Here is a 20,450-nt window from a genome sequence, read left to right as displayed (position 1 = left end):
CATGCCATGAAGTGAGAACAACCAGAGGAACCTCAGACTGATTAATAATTGTACAGATTTTCATTATTATTTTGATCATTTGATATTTTAGTAATTGTTTTGTTTTTACATTTGACACAGATTTTTTTAAGTTATTATTATTTTTAATAAATTTATTATTTAAAATAAATTTTTTGTCTATTAATATATAAACACACACACACACATTACTGTTTCTTTTTTTTTTTTTTTTCTTTTTTTTAATATTTTTGTTTTGAACACACACACACAAACACACGCTTACTGTTTTATTTATTTATTTTATTTATATTTTTATATTTTTTTAACCCACACACACACGCTTACTGTTTTATTTATTTTATTTTTAATATATATTTTTTAACACACACACACAAACACACGCTTACTGTTTTATTTTATTTTTTTAACACATACACACACTCTTACTGTTTTATTTATTTTATTTTTAATGTATATATTTTTTAACACACACACACGCTTACTGTTTTATTTATTTTATTTTTAATGTATATATTTTTTAACACACACACACGCTTACTGGTTTTTTTATTTACTTTATTACATTTTTTATCACACACACTAGTAGGTAAACTAGTTGTTCGCCGGACCAAAAGACTGAAGCCTGAAGTTGCTCCGTCTGTTTTCAATTTCACTGCCTGTAATGTGTGTTCTACTGACCACCCAACATACTCTGACAACAGTGGGAAAGAGGCATCAGTCTGACGGAGGGAAAAGGTGCTAAAACACGTCAGCCAGGCAAGGAAGAGACAGGTAAAAAAGAAAACAAGCAACACACAAAAAACAAAAAAGTTAGAACTATACCCTCTCACCATCTGACTCGCCTTCACTGTATGGGTTTCCTGGGGCCCATTGTGATATAAAGTATGAATCTGGGTTGTAATCTTTACTTTGCTCAAGTGGTGTCTTCACATACAGTGGAGTTCTGTCTCCTCCAATTTCCCCATTTATCCATTTGTACAGTGAAGCTCGCATAAATGATCCCAAGAACAATTAGAACAGGAAATAAGACATGGATGATCAAAGCACCCCAAGGGCCCAATTGGTCATTTAACCATTGGTTGAAACTAAAACCCGCTGAGTTAGAAGGGCCGAATTCATTCAGAATTTTCTCAAATGCTGTGATTACAGTAGTAATATTGTCTGAATTGTCAGGGATAAGTGTAACACATGCTTCCTCTGTTAAATTTAGTCACACATAACCCTCCAGTTTTAGCCAAAATGTAATCCAAAGCCATCTCATGTTTCAGCAGAGTAAATCTATGGGACTTAGAAACACACAAATATATCATCACCACCCATTGCAAAAAAAATTTGGAAAACAGAACCGAATCATGAGTCAGGATGAAAAACACAACATGAAGCTGGCAGAACATGTGACATTAGCTTTCCCACATTCATTAATTTAGTTGAAAAACTGGCCACACACCCCTTTTCTGTACAGGCAGGATGGGGGAGTTGCACGGCGACTGGAAACATTTCACAAATGGAACCTTTCCCAATGAAGTGTGACTGTGTTTCTACGTGGAGGTCTGACGGCTGTTTCAAATGTGTCAGGAATGTGCCCGGAAGAAATGCTAATCATTTAAAAAACATATTTTGTTGCTGTAGGGGCATGAGGGAGCAGCATTGTTAACATAATGTTGGTATGTAAATACAGGTTTATCACTCATCAGTGGTGTACTTGTGTGCTGCTCACTACTCTGACCTGTCTCAGACTGCACAGTGAGGCCCCAGGTTGTGCGCCTTTTCCAGTCACAGGTGTGTGAACAGTCATCATGTCATGTCATTTTATATATTTATCATCTCATACCCACTTATTTTCCCTTCTTAGTGGGACATAATGTCTGGAACAATCACTTACCACACCTCAAAAATTTCTAACTTTAAATGGAAACATCTGCAATGTCTTTCTAAGATGTGTTATTATAGTATAACGAAACTGAGAAAGACAAATGGCACGTCTAGAGTGTTAGCATACACTCAATGGCTCTTCCTGAGCAGACAAAAGAACGCAAATTTATCCAGCACAAAGATGTCTCCCTACTCAGATGTCGTCCACCATCATCCAACCGTGCAATGCCACAGAGGAGGAGGAGACGCCTCTTGTGGAGTACGCCTTGATGTTATCCAACTGTGCAATGCCACAGAGGAAGAGACGCCTCTTGTGCTGGATGGAATGGCACCAGCCAGCCGTGCAGGCCACATAGCAGGACAGCGTGCACACAGGGCAGAAGAGGTGGGACGTAGCTTTGTCCTCAGACCCATGGGGGGGAGGAAAGAAGCCTGAGAGAGTAATCACCCTCGACCTAAAAGAGGCGTAGGCATAAAAGCAGGATGAGGGGGTAGGACAGCTGAGCTGCCATCACCAACACCAGCCTGTGCCAACGGGTGAGCGAACACCGTCCTGTCACCGAAACCTTTGTGACGTCTGGAGGTCTGAAGTAGAGACCTGCGCGGGAGTTTTTTTTTTATCCTGCTCCCGCCGATTTTGTGACCATTACCGCCCACTCTCGCAACATGTGTATTCCTCTACCGCCCATTCCCACAACATATGTATCCACTCCCGCCCGCACCTACAAACATTGTGACATGCAGAGTAAAAAAACGACAAATGTTTGGGCTATGCTAAACGTTCACAATAACCGACATAAATCATTTCATTAATTTTTAAAATTTAGACTTGCCTTGCTTTGGGTTTTATACTGTATAAGCCCGTGTGATGGAAGCCAGTGAGGCTGTGCAGTGACTAAACCTCACTCCTGACTGACACCAATGCTGTTTAGCCTCCTCGTCAGTGTCAACACTAACGTATTACTGAGTAAAGCGTTACTGCCCAACACTGCTGACTGGCAATTTATTGATTTGAATTCTGCACCTGTACTGTGACAATATCAGAGCAGAAGAGTCTCCAGATGACACAGAGTCCACTTAAAGTATGAAATAACGTCATAAAAACATATTTTGTTTTAAATAAAGTCAGCTTTATTGGTAAGTCGGTTCACATGCAAAGAATTTGCTTTGGTGTTTTGGTGCTTAATAATAAACATAGTAAATAAAAATATAAGACAGATAAAGACAGAGGTAATACTGCATATCAAAAATCATAAATATAAAATTGATAATAAGATACAAAAAAGGTTAACAATAATTAAAGATGTGTACAATAATGACATAAAAATATTTTTTTCCTTCTCATATTGAGTCTTACATTAATATCAAATATTTGTATTGTTCTAAAATGGAGTAATATAATTGTACAATTTGCAACAAAATCTCAACTTTAATATACTGTTATACAGTTAATTTATACAGAATTCAATTAGGTTTGATTAAAAACTCTATTATTTATTTTGATTATGTACCCAGTAAATTAAAGCCATGAAAAAGGTAGTTTGTGTGTCTATTTCATTGCTGCCTTTGAGTCCCACCTCAGCTTCATCCAGACTCCATCCCTGATTTCCTAATTTGGATTTTCTAGCCCCACTAACTGCCAACTTCACATGTAAGTGAGCAGTAAACCCAAAATCAGGCTTCAAAAAAACGGAGGGTAAAGATGAGGACTCCGAGCAGCAGACTCATACAGCCGGCGTCACTGGCAATTGTTGTAACAGCATTACACAAACTGGTCCCACAACAGAATGGTCCACTGGTGATGTTACCAACACTTTGCAAGGAAGGTAGGAAACTCTGTTTGGCAGTAAGCGTACACAGGTTTGCAGATGCACAGCCAAAGACTGAAGAATTAGTGGCTCCATTCGTCACTAAAGATTAAAAAAAAAACAATGTTTTACTATAGTATTATATAGATATTTTTGTTAATTGAGTAACTTCAGGAAATATTCACATCTTCCAACAAGTATTGCACCATGTGACATTGCAGTAATTTAAGTTGGGCTCAAATAAAGACCTGTATAAAGTTATGATTGCTTTGAATGGAAGAAAATGTCTCAATTTGAAAAATAATAACATATTTAGACATTTTTTTCGTCAGTTCATAAACCCATCGATATGTATGCCCAGGAATTTGGGGAACTCTCTCAATAGCTCTACCATTTATTTTAACACAAACATGGTCAGTGTTATTTCATTTTCTATTAGAATGGAAGATTTTGGCTGTTTCTCAATCTGCGTTCTCGTGGACTTGTGAAACGTCATCAGTCGCAGCCAAAGTAGTGTTCCAATTCAAAAGTCTGCATCTGGCCAAGTACAGTCAAATACCCGGATGTGTTCTCGCTATGCCCGTGTTACTGAGCCTGCATCGGGGGTGACTTGTGTGGACTTCGGATTGGCAGATATCCCAGAATGCATTTCGCCGCCAAAAAGCGGAAATGTCGGATGAGAAAACTCCAAACTGTAACTTATAATAATGCTGTTCTTGTGTCACATATAGTAGTTTTAAGAGTTTTATATGCGGGAATATAGCTGTTTAACTATATGTGGTTGATTTCTCAAGACAGAGCTGATTTAAAAAATTGCTACAACGTTTTCGGAGATGTGAGGTCCCACCCGCTAACGGGTCCGGCTGTCATCAAGTCCACTGCTGTTCCAATTGCTGAATGACGGACTGCGTGATCCCATTCCTGGGAGTTTTTCAGCAGTTGAACATGTTATTTTTATTACCTCACTTAAAGAGCGGTTAAAGTCTTTAACTGATCACACAAATTTTTTTTGCATTTGCAGCAAAATGCTCAAAGTGTACAGCCAAGCTGTGGTACAGGAGCGCAGCACTGCAACAACAGAGCAGGCTGAAGCGCCAAAACACAGAAGTGTTCAGTAAAGAAAGGATGGGATTTTGATCTGCGTTACTTTAGTTGATTCATTCAAATTTACACGGTTAAGCACTTACGAGACACGTGATTGGGTTCACGAGAACGAGACGAGATTTTAACGCTATTTTTAAGAACTCTCCAATGCTGAATTATATGAAAATTCACAAAGAACACTTCATTTCCTGTGTTCTGGTGAATTTTTCAGCACCAATGTATGGTGGAAATGTTTTTATTTATGTAAAAGAAACAAAATTTAGGTGGCAGGTGAGAATTCAAAATTTAAAACCATATCAGAATAAAATTTTGTGCAGCTCTTGGGCATTTTGTGTTGCTTACAGATCTGGTTTCTCCTGTAGATCAACTTTTCTCATGTAATATCATCCCTGCTGAATCAACACACATGTAGGCATGATTTAGTCTTCCCTCTTTTTTGTGTCTTTTCTTTGGAGAAGTAACCTCTTTAAATGTGCATGTGGCACCTTTTCACTTCAGTGATAAATTATTTAATTTTATGTGCTCATGCTCACAATATTCTGCACATTCAAAATCTCTCCCACATATCTGTGACATGTCGAGAAAAAGGTGTAATATTTCAAGACTAACACCATCAATGACAATTCATAATATTTTTAAAAGTCTACCTGCCCTACACATTACACATTCTTGCTCTGCTCATATGGTAGTTTCCTCTTCAGACCGAACCATCTGGACTCACAGGCAGAGCAGGTTTACTTGATTACTATCACAGCATAGGCCAGTGTCGCATCAGCTGGGAAGAGTTAATTCGCTCAGTGAGTCGACTTTATCAGTTATACATAGATTTGTTTTTCACTGTGTGAGAAAATTGATGTGTGGCATGACAGCATGTGAAAAATGTCAATTACGTGAGTCTCACCAGACAGCTTCTAGTTAATGCTGTGTAACTGGTCAGGATGGAACTTATATTAGTGCTACTTTACCTACTGCGGGCTTGTTGGATCTATAACGTTCTTGTAAAATATCGCATAAAATCTTAATCCGTATAGTGCAGCCGCCATAGCTGTCATACAAATGTAGTACAGTGAAAGTACAATACTGTACCTTTGAAATGAAACCTTGAAACTGTACCTTTGAAATGAAAGTAAAAGTACCAAAATCTCACCATTACTTTCCACCAATGGTTGATTTTCCACACCTCGCAATTACCTCACAATCCATGTGGAGACAAACTATGTTCAATTATTTATCATAAAGACTCACCATTAAATTTTACGCAGCGGTCCTCCACTCCCTGACAATCTAATTTAGAGTTGCATTGAGAGGTGAAGGGGTTACAAGTGAAACACTTTAGGCTGTTTGGCTGAGGACCAGGGGCTGAAACAGAAAAGAACGACATCATTCATTTGAGGAAGAGAAAACATTTGTATCACAAAGTAGAAAGTGTCAGTAGATCGCAGGAGGCCAGTGTTCTTTGTTCTGTTTTTTATGTAGTATCTTTTCTTAAATTAAATGAGCTACTTATCAATTTGGACTTACAAGGTAGAGTTTCTGTGTTGCAGTTATCTGTGTTGCAGCACTGAAAAGATGCAATTACTCTCACAACACCCGTGTTAAATGAAAATGTCCGAGAGCCTGTAGCTGGACACACGGAGGATGGTGCACACGCCTTGACGATTTGTGAGACTGTAACTCCAACTGAAGTGTCTACAAAATCAAAGTGCAGTTTGTTAATGTTGGAAGTCAGAACACATAACTGGCATTAAATGTATTTCACTGATAAGTAAGAGATCACATGAAGAAAACATTACTTTGAATCGAAGCTGTCGCACACATGGTCTCTGTCAGACATGTTAATAGTTCTGTGGTTGAACAGTCTGGATTTGTGCAGGTTTGACACAGAAGTGCTCCAGCTGCAATGGGGAGAAAAACTGTTAATTCAGTGATCACATCACAAGTCAAATGTCAAATGAAACGTCTGATGAGTTTAGGGTTACAGGTTTTGATGATCTATAAAAGTTGAAACATGTTTTTCTTCTTGTTGTGCAGAAGCATTTAAAAAGACACAATGGCTGTTACAAACAGTAGTTCTTTCCAATCTTTTTTCAGTAGGATCAATAAAGTCTAAAAGTTTTGGATCTGGTTAATTTAAAAATAATAATCTGTTAATATTAAGATTTTTAATGTTTTCAACAAAAAAAAAAAGCTTTCAGGCAAAATTAATGTCTTCAAAACTTTAAATTTTGCTTCCTGCAGAAACTCTAATGTGATAATAAGTGGAGTTACCTGTGCTGGAGAGCGCCCAGATGAGAGTCAGAGAAAGGATCGGCTTCATAATGATGATCAGGTAAGTACTGTGGATCAGTTTTCTGTGGTGATGATGATACTGCACCTTTTATACACACCGCACAGACGTTGAATACATGCATACCTCAGGGATTGGGTGTTTCCATTTTAACAGCGTACCCATTTAGGGTTAAAAGAGAAACACTGTAAGCTTTATCGGGTTAAACAATTTAAACAGAGCTTGTCAAAAGATGACAGGATGCCAAAGTTCTCAGTGAATCTAGGTGTGTCTTAAATACAGTTTGTTTATGTATTACTAGAAATACTAGATGACTTTAAAAGAAAATACTTCCTTGAAGGTCCGTGCGTGAAGTATAATTCATCAGTTGTATGATGAAATCAGCCAGTATGTCCTACTTGCGCTAAAGCAAATGTTTATTGAACAGTGTGAGTTCATTTTTCCAGAGCCGATGCTGCGTAAACAGTGTTAGCACTACGCTGTTATTGTCGCATTGAATGAAGACGTGCAATGCAATTAAGTGTCAACTTGTTCCACCATCTAACTTGTACAATGAAAATTGAACAAGAAAGTGTAAACCGGTCGCCTTCAAAATAAAATGTCTGTTTTTAACTGTCATTTTAACGATAGCTAAACTTAATAAATTAATAAATAGTGTAGCCTAAATGTTGAACATAATTCATACTTGTCGTATTTCTGCCACTTATCCATATCCATTATTACTTAGAATGCTATGTAATGATTAATTTGTATAACTTATAAATCAATTTATTTATGTGATTAAGGCTACTTGGCTAATCTTTGTTACATTTGGTGAACGTTAAAGCTTATACACAGTGTTATGACCAAGCAGCAAACTTCCGGTCTCCGGTTTGAGGCCATTCCCGGAAGACCGAAAACCTGCAATTCATCGAGTGGCCACCTGAGGGTGGGTGCAGAAGGGAGTCAATCTCCATTGACCCCCATGTTAAAATGCCCAACTTTACAGCAGAATAAAGCATGTATGCAGCCTGGTTCAAAAAATGGTTTAAGTGTAGCCCTTCGTGACAACTGTGAGGGGGGTGAATTTTTTCATATTTTTTTTTATAACTTACCTGTTTAAATTATATTAAGCTTGAAAGTTCTGCATTATTAGGGGCGTGGCAGCTTTGATTGACAGGCAGCTCTGGTTGCTATCACTCCTAGCTGAGGCACTGCCTTCTGTTAACCTCATTCAACTAATACACGGAGCTCTGAGGCTCAGCCTGTTTGAGCCTTTTGGACATTGCAGATACACGATGAATAATGGCAGGCTGTGCGGTTTATTGGAGAGAGAACCTCCATGACCTCCAGTTGGTGAGTGAAATTCTTGTATTTTATTTATGTGTAAACAATATTTAACAGGTATCGCTGTCGACATTTAGCTTGTTAACTTATCCATCCATCCATCCGCTTATCCTGTGTACAGTGGGGGGGCTGGAGCCAATCTGGCAAAAGGCGGGGGTACACCCTGGACAGGTCGCCAGTCCATCGCAGGGCCACACATAGACAAACAACCACTCACACCCAAGGACAATTTTGGAGACACCAATTTACCTAGCCTGCATGTCTATGGATGCCAGGAGGAAGCCGGAGCACCTGAAGAGAACCCATGCGGACACGGGGAGAACATGCAAACTCCACACAGAAAGGCCGGGGTTTGAACCTTCTATACCTTCTTGCTGTGCTAACCACTTTACCACCGCGCCGCCCTGTGATGTTGCAACAAAGTTTAAATTTCAATAGCCTGTTCAGAAGACTATTGCTGAAGGAGAGACGCCCCTAATGGTAGGTATATTAAAGTGTTATTTTACAGAATGCTGGCCGCCAGCACAAAGAAGCAAGCACATTATCATATGGCCAAGTTTAAGTTACCAAAGTCAATCTACTGACGCTGGACAGATATTTAGTGGCTGCACGACAAAGGGCAACATGGAAATAGATATAAATAAATAGTTATAATAATTCTAGTCTTTGATGCATATTGCTTAGCAACATGACCAGGGGTGCAGAAGCTACCTCTGCTAACGCAGATTAGCATATAGCATTAGCTCCTTAGCTTGAGCTCACCCGTTCATGTCGAGCTAGGCGGAAGTTGTTTCAGCAACACGTCACCTCAGCTCCACCCACGACCAGCCTCTTTGCCCATTTTTGGTTACCCGGAAGAGGCGCGAGGTGACGCACTGCCAAGATGGCGACGACTCTGCCCAATTCGGGCTTCAATACTGCTCTTCAGAAACCAACGGGTGACGTCACGGACACTCCGTCCATTTTTATATACAGTCTATGGTTGTCATTTGTGATGAGTCTAACTAGTAAAAAGAGCTGATTTATCTCAAACTTTGACTTCATTGCTGCCATATATATATATATATATATCTCTCAACTCTGTGTAAAAACTTCCTGACTGATGAAAACTTCAAACAACAACTCTGGACCCAGTATTTAGCTTAACTCCATCAGCTGTTTGCTGTAAACACACCGCTGCACGCTGGCTGCTGTTTCTAAGCAATACATTTAATGCCGACGTACGAACTCAGGCGGACATCAGCGAGACATGTGTGCTATTTGACTGTTGATTGTGATTTATTGGTTTGCAAACAAAGGTGGAAAAGAAAGGAGGTCAGAGAGGTGACCACATCGAACACAAGTGTAAATGCAAATGCATTGTCAATCCACATACAACTATGTGGGCGGAAATACTTCGCGGTCACAGTATGATATATATAATAACTCAATACTCTGAAGGAGCATACAGACACTGTGTCCATGTTGTGCATAAGCGCATAAATTAAGTGAACCGTTTAAACAACAGAAAGGAGTACACATTATGAAGAAAGGTAGCAAGGAAACAATGCTAGGAGGAATTTAAGTTTCACTTTCCGACCAAGCCATCTACCTACATATCTACAAGCCTCATCGGCACACCCTGTGTGAGATTAAAACACGAGAGTACAGGTGCATCTCAGAAAATCAGAATATCATGAAAAAGTTGTTCATGATGAGACGTTTGGAAAAAAAATTCTATATTCATAAGATATACAGTGAAATATTACAGGCCTTTATTTGTATAATCTTGATGATTACACGGAAATAAAAAATCCACATCTCAAAATGTTAGAATATTAGAATAAAGAATTAAATGTCAACCTGAGAAGAGGCTTTAATCTCTCAGTCTCGTTCAGTCATGGGGAAGACTACTGACTTAATAGTTGTCCAGAAGACATTCATTGACCTCCTGCAGTTTTACTCAGAGGAGGAAGTGAATATATGAATATTATTCAGGTATCAGCTTTGATTATGGCTAAAAATGGGGCAGATATAATTAGTTGAAAATGTTGGTAACTTTAGTCTTATGACTAAGGGTGGTTGAAACTCTACCAATCTGTGCACAATTATCTGATCTACAGTGTGCACGTAGAATGATGTCTTACAAAAGTGTAGGATAAGCCTGTTGTTAATTTAATACTTAATGAATATGCAATTTGGGGCGATTCAATTTTATTGTGCAAATTAGTGGGAGGGTAACATGCAAATACATTTATTTACTACACGCAATGTGATTTACCAAGCCTATAAGCAATTTCATGTGAATACAACAGCATCTGTATTTAATATGTTTGAAAGGAAGCTGCAACCCGCCAAGTGTTGCGCAGAGATGGCTGCTGTTATCGTTGCCAGAAGAAGACACAGCCGTAATGAAAGAAAACTTTGAGACATTAACAATATTAGATAAAATTATTCTATGTCCAATATATAGAAATACTATTTTATTTATTTCGATGAACTACTATGAATTGAATTGTTTTTTGTATTTCCCTTTAGCTTTGGCAAAACTGTTGTATTAACATTCATGCTAATAAAGCAAATTTCGCTCGACCTGACTTTTCTCCGTGAGATGGAAGAATGTAGAAAGTTGTGTGGCGCTGTGGAGAGCCCCCAGCTGCAGTAGTGCATGGATGATGATTACCACTCAGGATGCACTAAATGAAACAAACCAAGCTTTTTTCATTCAGTACCCTAACGTATTGGTATCAACATGTGTTTTCAGAAAATTTAAATAAAAAGTGTAGCTTGAATCCATGTATGGTTTGTTCTTTGACTATTTCATTTCAAAATCAAATCAGAAAACCAGAAAAAACTAAAAAACAAGTCTTTTTGTTTTTTCTGTTTTAAAACCAAAACGGAAAAATATTGATTTTAATATTTAATGAGTCAGAATTTTGTAGCTTTGTGCGTTACACTTGATAAACCGGCAGCAGATCCACTTGGGTGGTGGCAGTGCCTGATTAAATGTAGATTAAGATGAGCTGGGTGGGTGGGTTTTTAGTTAGAAAAACAGGACAATATCATATAGCTGCAGTACCGGAGGTTGCAGCAGGTAATTTTCATTCAGCCTCTCTTGGCTACACTGTTTCGTCCTGACCTTTATTTTCTGAGATGGAAGAATTTCGAAAGGTGGGTGGCGCTGCGGAGAACAGGATTAGGAGCATCGGACTTCATCCAGCCAGAGGGAACGACCACTGACCGTCCAGTGCGCCAGTTCCACTGGCAACACAACTCATAGGTCTATCGCCAGAGAGGGAGCGGGCGCTGGAGCGTACAGGGCGAGAGAGAGGAGTTTGCGGGAGCGACCTGGGGCTCTGCAGACGGTTGGTGATTCCTCTGGATGGATGAAGCCTGATGCTACTGATTTGCATGATCCATGAGGATAGCCTACAAAAAAATAGAAATGAATGGAAAAAATAGCATATTGTTGATATTTTAGAGACCCCCCAAAATATCACAAGTCATGTTTTCAGTCTTATTAAGAGGAGTAAAGCTCCCCCTGGCTCCCCTGTAGTTTGCACCCTGGCCATAGCCTCGAGAAAAAACCCTTTATAAACATATTGGGTATTTTCTTAGATCGCTCAGGTAACCAGCTGCTTCAGATCAGCCCAAAACAAAATGCTTCCTTGATGCTAATGTACTTAATCTAAAAATGGGAGAATTTTAAGTGCTTGAGTGGCTCCTCCAGCTTGACGCAATCTTGCAAAACAAGTAGCCCATATTCTCATATTTCTTTTTTCGTATGTGGCTATAAGATTTGTTTTCAGTTATGGGTTTAAAACAGAAATACAAAACAGATGTCTGTTTTTTTGTTTACTGTTTTTCCATTTTGGTTTTAAAATGAAAAAAAATCACAGTATAAATTTCCTTAATAACAATATAACAAATGTTCAATAAATATTTAATAATTGTTTGATCTTATTTACATTTACATTTACTCATTTTCCCGATTAGGTTTTGAAACTAAATAATGAAAGAACGAATCATACACGGATTTGCATGAACACGTCTTACCAATTGAACAGCTTTAATACCTCCTCTTCTGTTTCACTCCTTGTTGTAAACCACTTCCCTACTTTCTCTTGTTTAGTGCGAAACATGAGCTGTGGCTTGTCCTGCCAGCTAGGATTGTATTTTAAATTCTCAGTTCAGACTTGAGTGGTTACATTTGCTCAAAAGTCTGAGGCTGCCTGTATTTCACCTGGGTCTGTGTGACCTGCCAAAGATGTCTGAACTGGGTCTGTGCTGGTACTGGATTTGGATCAACTGTGCTCGTACTAGCTTATGATCCAGCATCTACTGACAATCAAATGACAAAATTAAGTATTGCCCCTTTAAATAATAAATCATAGGTGTTGCTAGACCCTTTTTACTTTGTACACATACCCCTGTATCCATGTGCTGTGCCCCAGTATTAAGATTGTAAAGACCCCTTGGCATTGTTTTTGGACGTGTAGGGCTCCGTGGTGAAATTAGCAACAATTGGCTGCATCTGCAACGTCCGGTCAAGTGAGCAATAATATATATGCATCATCCGATTATACTTTCAAAATAAAACTACAGGGTAATGTGAAAATGCATGTTGTTAATGATATAAAAATTTGCAAAAAAATAGTCAATGTTGAAAGCGAGTGTTTACAAAGTTGATGAGAGGACAAAGAGGGACCATCCTTCTGGGCACAAGAGAAAACATGTGCAGCCTAGCTGCAGTGAGTCTGCCTTTCTACTTTCTAGGTCTGTTTTTGTCTTGGTAGCTTGCCAGACTGTGACTGAACAATAGTAGAGTGAAATACAACTATTTATTACCTAACGCCGTCGGGCAACAATGTTTATAAACTGCAGCATGGAAATGATAACCACGTTGCGTGTGAACATGCGCAATGTTCACACATGTTAAATGAAACTGCCAGTTTCATTAAAACATTAAATGAAACTGGCTTTAAAAATTAAACATTAAAGGAAACTGGCAGTTTCCTTTAATGTTTTCAAAGCTAAAATACTATTTATACTAGGGCTGGGCAGTATGGCCAAAAATGTTATCACAGATAAAAAAATTTATATCAGTCAATTTTGATAATTATCAGGATAAATGTGAAAAAAAGTGTAAAGGCTGATTTTTGCTCCTGAGGGAAAGACTGAAGAAACCAGATAGTAAATTGTGGTTTAAACTATTCTTTATGGTCAGAAAATGAAAATCACGTACCAAACAGTGGATCACTTCAGAAATCTGAGGTCGAACATTAAAAACAAATACGTTAAAATCATTTTACAACAAATATGCATGAGTAAAATTAAGTTAAATCTTTTTAGTCCCTTTTTCCTCAATAAAATAAATATTTTAATAGAAAAAGTGCTAATTAGTTCATGATTCAAATTAATAATGGTGGATAGATTGGTCATTCCAGCCAAGCAATCTATCCACCATAACATCAAACTACAAACTGACTCCGCAACCATCACTCCAACCAAGGTGGTGAGAATCTTGGGTGTCATGATTGATGCCCAGCTGTCATTTTCAGACCATGTTGCTGCTGTCTCTCATTCATGCCGCTTTGCTCTATACAACATAAAGAAAATCAGGCCCTACCTCACTCACCCAGCTTCTGGTACAGGCCATGGTTCTCTCTCGCATCGACTATGGCAATGCCCTCCTAGCAGGTCTCCCAGCTTGTGCGGTGAAACCCTTACAAATGGTTCAGATTTTTCAAGATTTGTTATATTGTTATTAAGGAAATTTATTCTGTGATAATTATGATGTTATTATTATGATATTATTTGCTGAGAGAAGCATCCTTATTGCCCAGTCTTCTCCACTAATCAACATTTTAATAGTCAATGTGAATCCAGAGTTGTAACTAAACCTTCACTGAGAGACAGATAATCACTGTCTTTCTTTAATAAAAATGTGGGCCCATGAGCAGTGCCATCACATCTATGTGCTGTCTAGACAATGCTGGAATGCAATAAACCGGTTATGCTCAGCCAGATGCGTGAGTTTCATTTTGTGCACAAGCGTATGAGCACATGTTCAATTGTTCAGGCACAGTCTGGCAAGCTACCAAGACAAAAACAGATCTAGTTGTGCTGCTCAGCTGGGTTAGCAAGACAGACAGAGCAGAGAGGCAGACTCAGTGCAGCTAGGCTGCACATGAACCTGCTCACATCAGAACACAAGTTTACCTGACTGCTGTTCCCAGAAGTCACTCTCATTTAGTTATCTTCTCTCTTGTGCCCTGAAGCATCCATGTATGCTTCGTTCTTTAATTATTTCATTTCAAAACCAAATCAGAAACACCAAAATACCAAGTCGTTTTTGGTTTTAAAACCAAATTGAAAAAATGGAAAAACTTTAAACAAAAAAACAGACATTTGTTTTGTTTTTCTGTTTTAAACCCATAACGTCAAATGCCAACACCAAATCTGAAGGAGAACATCTTGTGGTCCCATTTATGTTTCTGTCTTCCCCCTAGTGCCTGTAGGTTTCTCTATTAGGTTTATCTTTCACCTGGAACAACTATCTGTCTGATGTTTAGACTCCAATGCTTCGTCATATTGGAATCTCTCCCTATCCCTTAGTTGTACTCTAATCTGTGGAGCCAGTTAGTTCTTGTAAACATTCTTGTTGGACTCAACCTTGTAAGATTCCCAGAGAACACTGATATCTGCTAGCCTGACGTCTGAGCTGCTGTCTCTAACTAATCAGTCTATTGTTGTCAGAAGTATGTGTCAGAAATACCTAAAGCTAGAATGTCAAACACGTATGGGTTCAGCTACATTACTGTAAGCTAGACCTGTCTTACCTTTCCCTGTTTCATCTATTAAGACACCTGAGAAATATTCTCAACAGTCAGGATTGTTTGACCTGAGGGATGCAGCGATGTATATTAAGGAATCTTGACTCCGGGTTTGTGTTGAGATTACAGGGACACAACAGCTGTTTCATTTTTGTGGGTTGAAATTATTGTGCAATAAAAATGCTCTACATGGTGGTTAGTCTGTCATTTGTTAATGAGTACTAACGTTAATAATCATTACCATTCATGCAGAATAACGAGTTCAACATTTCAAAGGTTTGCTGTAGCTCATCAACCTTTCATAATGTCCGGCCCTGTCCAGGCTGTGATTGGTCGGTTCACGACATTGACGTGCAACTTTATGCACACGTCTGCATGAAAGGAATGAGGACGAGTAGAGGAGGGAGAAGCTCGGGTGTTTCTCCCTTCTCTATTCTTCCCCATCCACTCCTCTTCTCAGCTTATGAGAAGTGCTGGTATGCAAGAGAAGTTCTTTGTACGCCTAAGACAAAAGATTTAGTGGTACTGCATACCGCTGAGTACCGGTTGAAGTCAGCTGCAGCTATGATAAGTCAGTGAGTCCTGCCCTATGACATCACCTCATTGATAACAATTGCTGCACACTTCCACCAGCTAACACGACCCATATTACTATCCTGTGTAGCCTACCGCTGGTATTATGTCAAAGTGTTGATTGTAGCCTGCATGAACCTGAAAATCTGACAAGCAGCCAAGAGATACTGCAGAGCAGGGCCGGCCTGTGGCATAGGCGACATAGGCGGTTGCCTAGGGCGCAAAATGTCAGGGGGCACCGCAAGAGAAGGTTTTCAGCTCTATTAGGTTTATCTTTCACCTAGAACAACTATCTATCTGATGTTTAGACTCCAATGCTTAGTCATATTGGAATCTCTCACTATCCATTAGTTGTGCTCTAATCTGTGGAGCCAGTTAGTTCTTGTAAACATTCTTGTATGGCTCAACCTTGTAAGATTCCCAGAGAACACTGATATCTGCTAGCCTGACGTCTCTAGCTAATCAGTCTATTTTTGTCTTCCTGATGAGGACAAGTACATGTGGGAAATACCTAAAGCTAGAATGTCAAACACGTATGGGTTCAGCTACATTACTGTAAGCTAGACCTGTCTTACCTTTCTCTGTTACATCAATTAAGACACCTGAGAAATATTCTCAACAGTCAGGATTGTTTGACCTGAGGGATGCAGCGATGTATATTAAGGAATCTTGACTCCGGGTTTGTGTTGAGATTACAGGGACACAACAGCTGTTTCATTTTTGTGGGTTGAAATTATTGTGCAATAAAAATGCTCTACATGGTGGTTAGTCTGTCATTTGTTAATGAGTACTAACGTTAATAATCATTACCATTCATGCAGAATAACGAGTTCAACATTTCAAAGGTTTGCTGTAGCTCATCAACCTTTCATAATGTTAGTACTATTATTTACATTTAAAAGATAAACAGACTTAAATTTTGCTTTTGTTAGAAATTTTCTTAAAAACAACTTGACCTCCTCTCCTATATTATATAGCTGCCGCTTCCGGTACTGCAGCTATATAATATTGTCCTGATTTTCTAATTAAAAACCCACTCATGTTGATATTCAAACTCATCTTCATTACATTTAATAATAAGGCATCATACACGGATTCAGAAGGATGGTCCCTCTTTGTCCTCTCATTAATTTTGTAAACACTCGCTTTCAACACTGACTCGTTTTTTGCGACTTTTCATATCATTAGCAACATGCCTTTTCATTTTAACCAGTAGTTTTATTTTGAAAGTGTAACCGGACGTTGCAGATGCAGCCAATTAATTTCTGACCTCCAACTAGAAAAACTATCCTAGAAGTCCACTTGAAGTCAGATTTCCTACTTGTGAACTCGGAGAAAAAATATGTACCCCGACTTCACAGGTAGCAGCTGAATGACGTCACAAAACAATGTCAGTGGCCATGCAAGCACACATTGTTACTGGTAAACCATAAACTAAAAGGCAACAAAAAGTATATTTGCATGTATTTAAATTAAAATAATACAAACGATAATATAGTAAAAACTGTTCGGTACGGTCATGTACAATGATGAAGAAATATGTTTGGCTTATTAGGTAGCTGGCTACAGTAAAGAATCTCATAAAGTCATCTTCTCTGCATAAAAGTTATTGTTAAAAATGCCAAAACATTAGGAAGTGTAACCTACAACATTGACTGACTTGAGGATAGCCAACACTTGTAGCTAGTGGTACACAGAACTAATAACGTAGGGGCTATTTATGTCAGTTGTTGCAGTTAAACTGCCATCCTTTTAATTAACACCTAAACCACTGCTGAGGGCAATTGTGTGTCCAATTTGTCACGGTCGGCCATGGTTTTTGTTCACTTTCGGCGTCATGCACCACCATGCACCTGCAACTCATTGAGGTCAGAAGTCGGATATTTCAACTTGGAAAAATTTCCCAATTCCAAGCAGCGACACCTATGGTGTAATGAACATATACGTTGATTCACACTTTTGAGTTAAACTCAATAAAACTACTTAAACAACAGAATGGAGTACACATTATGAAGAAAGGTAGCAAGGAAACAATGCTAGGAGGAATTTAAGTTTCACTTTCCGACCAAGCTATTACATCAGCGCACTGCATCTGAGATTAAAACATGAGTACAGGTGCATCTCAAAAAATCTGAATATCATGAAAAAGTTGTTTATGATGAGACATCCGTCCCTCCATCGTCAACCGCTTATCCTGCGTACAGGGTCGCGGGGGGCTGGAGCCAATCCCTGACATGGGGCGAAAGGCGGGGTAAACCCTGGACAGGTCGCCAATCCATCGCCGGGCCACACATAGACAAAGAACCACTCGCTTTTTTTGGACTATTGCTTCGTAGTATTTATCTTGTTTTTGCATACTACAACACTTTCACACATATACATTCATTCAACCATGAACCTGAAACCACAGACTACATACCTCATACTTTAATTATGTTAGTTTGAAATGCCTCTTAATTTGGTTAATTTTGGTTTAAATAAACATTTTGTTAAACTTCTACCATGGTGCTGTGTCCTTTTGTTGTGTTCATAACATATATAGTCAAATATTTTCAATATTCTTTTGTTGTTAAATCTTGATGATTATGGCAAACGGAAATAAAAAATATCCATATCTCAAAATTTTACATTAAAGAATTAAATGTTGACCTGAGAAGAGCCTTTAATCTCTCAGTCTCATTAAGTCATGCGGAAGACTACTGAGTTAAAAGTTGTCCAGAAGACATTTATTGAAACCCTGCAAATTTACTCAAACAGAGGAGGAAGTGAATATATGAAAATCCTTCTGGTGTCAGCTTTGATTGTGACTGAGAATGGGGCAGATATACTTAGTTGAAAATGTTGATAACTTTAGTTTTATGACTCTGGGTGGGTTGAAACACTACCGATCCGTGCACACATTGGCAACAAGACACAAGGAAGAGATCACAAAAAACACGCTAAACATTCTACTGGAGAAGAGAGGAGGAAGTGAATATATGAAAATAGGTGTGACCACTCATATGTAGTTATTGTAAGTCATTTTGGATTAAAGTGTCAGCTAAATTAATTGTTATTATATTGGTCTTATATAAATATATCCAATATATTTTTGTGATATGATAATAAAGCTCCCAAAGTTTCCTTGAGATACTAGTTTATTCTGGCAGAAGAGAGTCCTTGAAGCCTTCTCTCTCATACAGAGAGGGAGATGAAATGCTGTAAGTACATTTAAGGAGGACATTGGTCCTAAATGTGTTCACCTTGTAAATCAGTCACATAATCAGACTTTCTCCTGTCAGGCTCCTTGAAGCAATTAAAATGATTCTGCATTTGTTTCTTTTTGAGCTCCTCATCATCAGTCGCAGCAGCAGGGCCGGCTCTGACAATGTTGGTGCCCTAGGCGAGATTCTTATCGAATTATTAACTAATTATAATTCTATCTAATTTATCCTGTAAGTAAGTCCACCTCAGTTGTGTGTTGGGATCATCGCTCCCCTACCCTCAAGAATTGTCAACCTCACCATCATAGCCTTAATTGGGAGACCAAACCGATGTGAGTCAGTCGAGAGACTGTTTTCTTGCAATATGTGGTAGATTTTTGAAATGCAAGAGCACTGGTTTCAATGGTGGAGATGACTGAAATGAAGAGGAGGGTCTGGGGGTCCTTCCCCAGAAAATTTTAAGCATTGAGGATTCATTTCCTGCATTCTGGTGAAAATTTTCTTTTTCTCCTCAATTTATGGTGGAAAAGTCTTTATTTATGTAAAGGGGAACAACATTCAGGCAGCTAGTGACTATTCAAAATATAAAACATGTATAGAATATAATGCAGAATTGCTTTCAGACATTCTGTAGCTATTTCTTTTAAATAGCCTATATTTCTCCTGTTTAATAAAATCCTTGCTGAGTCAGCACACATGCAGGCATGATTCACTCTTCCCTCCTCTTTTATGTCTCTTGCATGGGGATGTGCATGTGGCACCTTTTCACCTCAAATAAGTTAATTTTAATTAAAGTTACAAATTCCTGGAATTTAATAAATCCTGTGTTTTAGCAGGTTTTCTGTTCATGTTCGAAACTTTCTGCACATTCAGAATCTCTCCCACATCTGTGTTTTCTGACATGTTGAAAAAAAAAGATGTAGCCTTATATGAAGAGACTAATGTGATCGTTTGATAAGAATTCATAACATCTTTTAAGTCTACCTGCCCTATACTCTGCTGTGCATTACTTCTTGCTACACTGGAATTATCCCTTTTAGACCGTTTGATCCACTAAGTGCACAGACTGCATGTTGCATGTGAAACCAAAACCAACTGGAAAACACTCACCACAAATCCACACACATGTTAACTTCAGCAGATCCGGTAAAGTGCTGCTCACAGTCCCAAACAGCGAAAACTCAACGACACGACTTGTCACAACTTAGACACAAATTAGTCTACTATCATGGCGTACGCCAGTGTCACAGCAGATGGGCTGAATTGATTTGCTGAAGTCGAAAACCTTCTCTTGCGGTGCCCCCTGACATTTTGCACCCTAGGCAACCGCCTATGTCGCCTATGCCACAGGCCGGCCCTGCTCTGCAGTATCTCTTGGCTGCTTGTCAGATTTTCTCCCAGGTTCATGCAGTAAAGACAGGATATGCTTCAGATTTGTCTT

General features: G+C 38.7%; 1 protein-coding gene across 1 annotated transcript; it reads right to left on the bottom strand.

Annotated features, from left to right (window-relative positions):
- Positions 1-3,001: 3,001 nt before the first annotated feature.
- Positions 3,002-7,233, bottom strand: LOC119900236 (phospholipase A2 inhibitor and Ly6/PLAUR domain-containing protein-like). The gene is made up of 5 exons (XM_038715028.1): positions 7,074-7,233; positions 6,599-6,700; positions 6,327-6,494; positions 6,051-6,164; positions 3,002-3,803 (listed from the first exon to the last, which is right to left on the bottom strand). Exons 1-5 carry the CDS (start codon positions 7,120-7,122, stop codon positions 3,568-3,570), a joined length of 669 nt encoding a protein of 222 aa, XP_038570956.1. The 5' UTR covers positions 7,123-7,233; the 3' UTR covers positions 3,002-3,567.
- Between the last annotated feature and the right edge of the window lie 13,217 nt (positions 7,234-20,450).

Source organism: Micropterus salmoides, unplaced genomic scaffold, assembly GCF_014851395.1.
Source record: "Micropterus salmoides isolate LMB-PRFRI ecotype aquatic unplaced genomic scaffold, ASM1485139v1 Ms_hic_scaffold_13, whole genome shotgun sequence".
NCBI lineage: Eukaryota > Metazoa > Chordata > Actinopteri > Centrarchiformes > Centrarchidae > Micropterus > Micropterus salmoides.
Note: the sequence above shows the minus strand (reverse complement) of the source record. Positions and strands in the feature narration are given on the sequence as shown.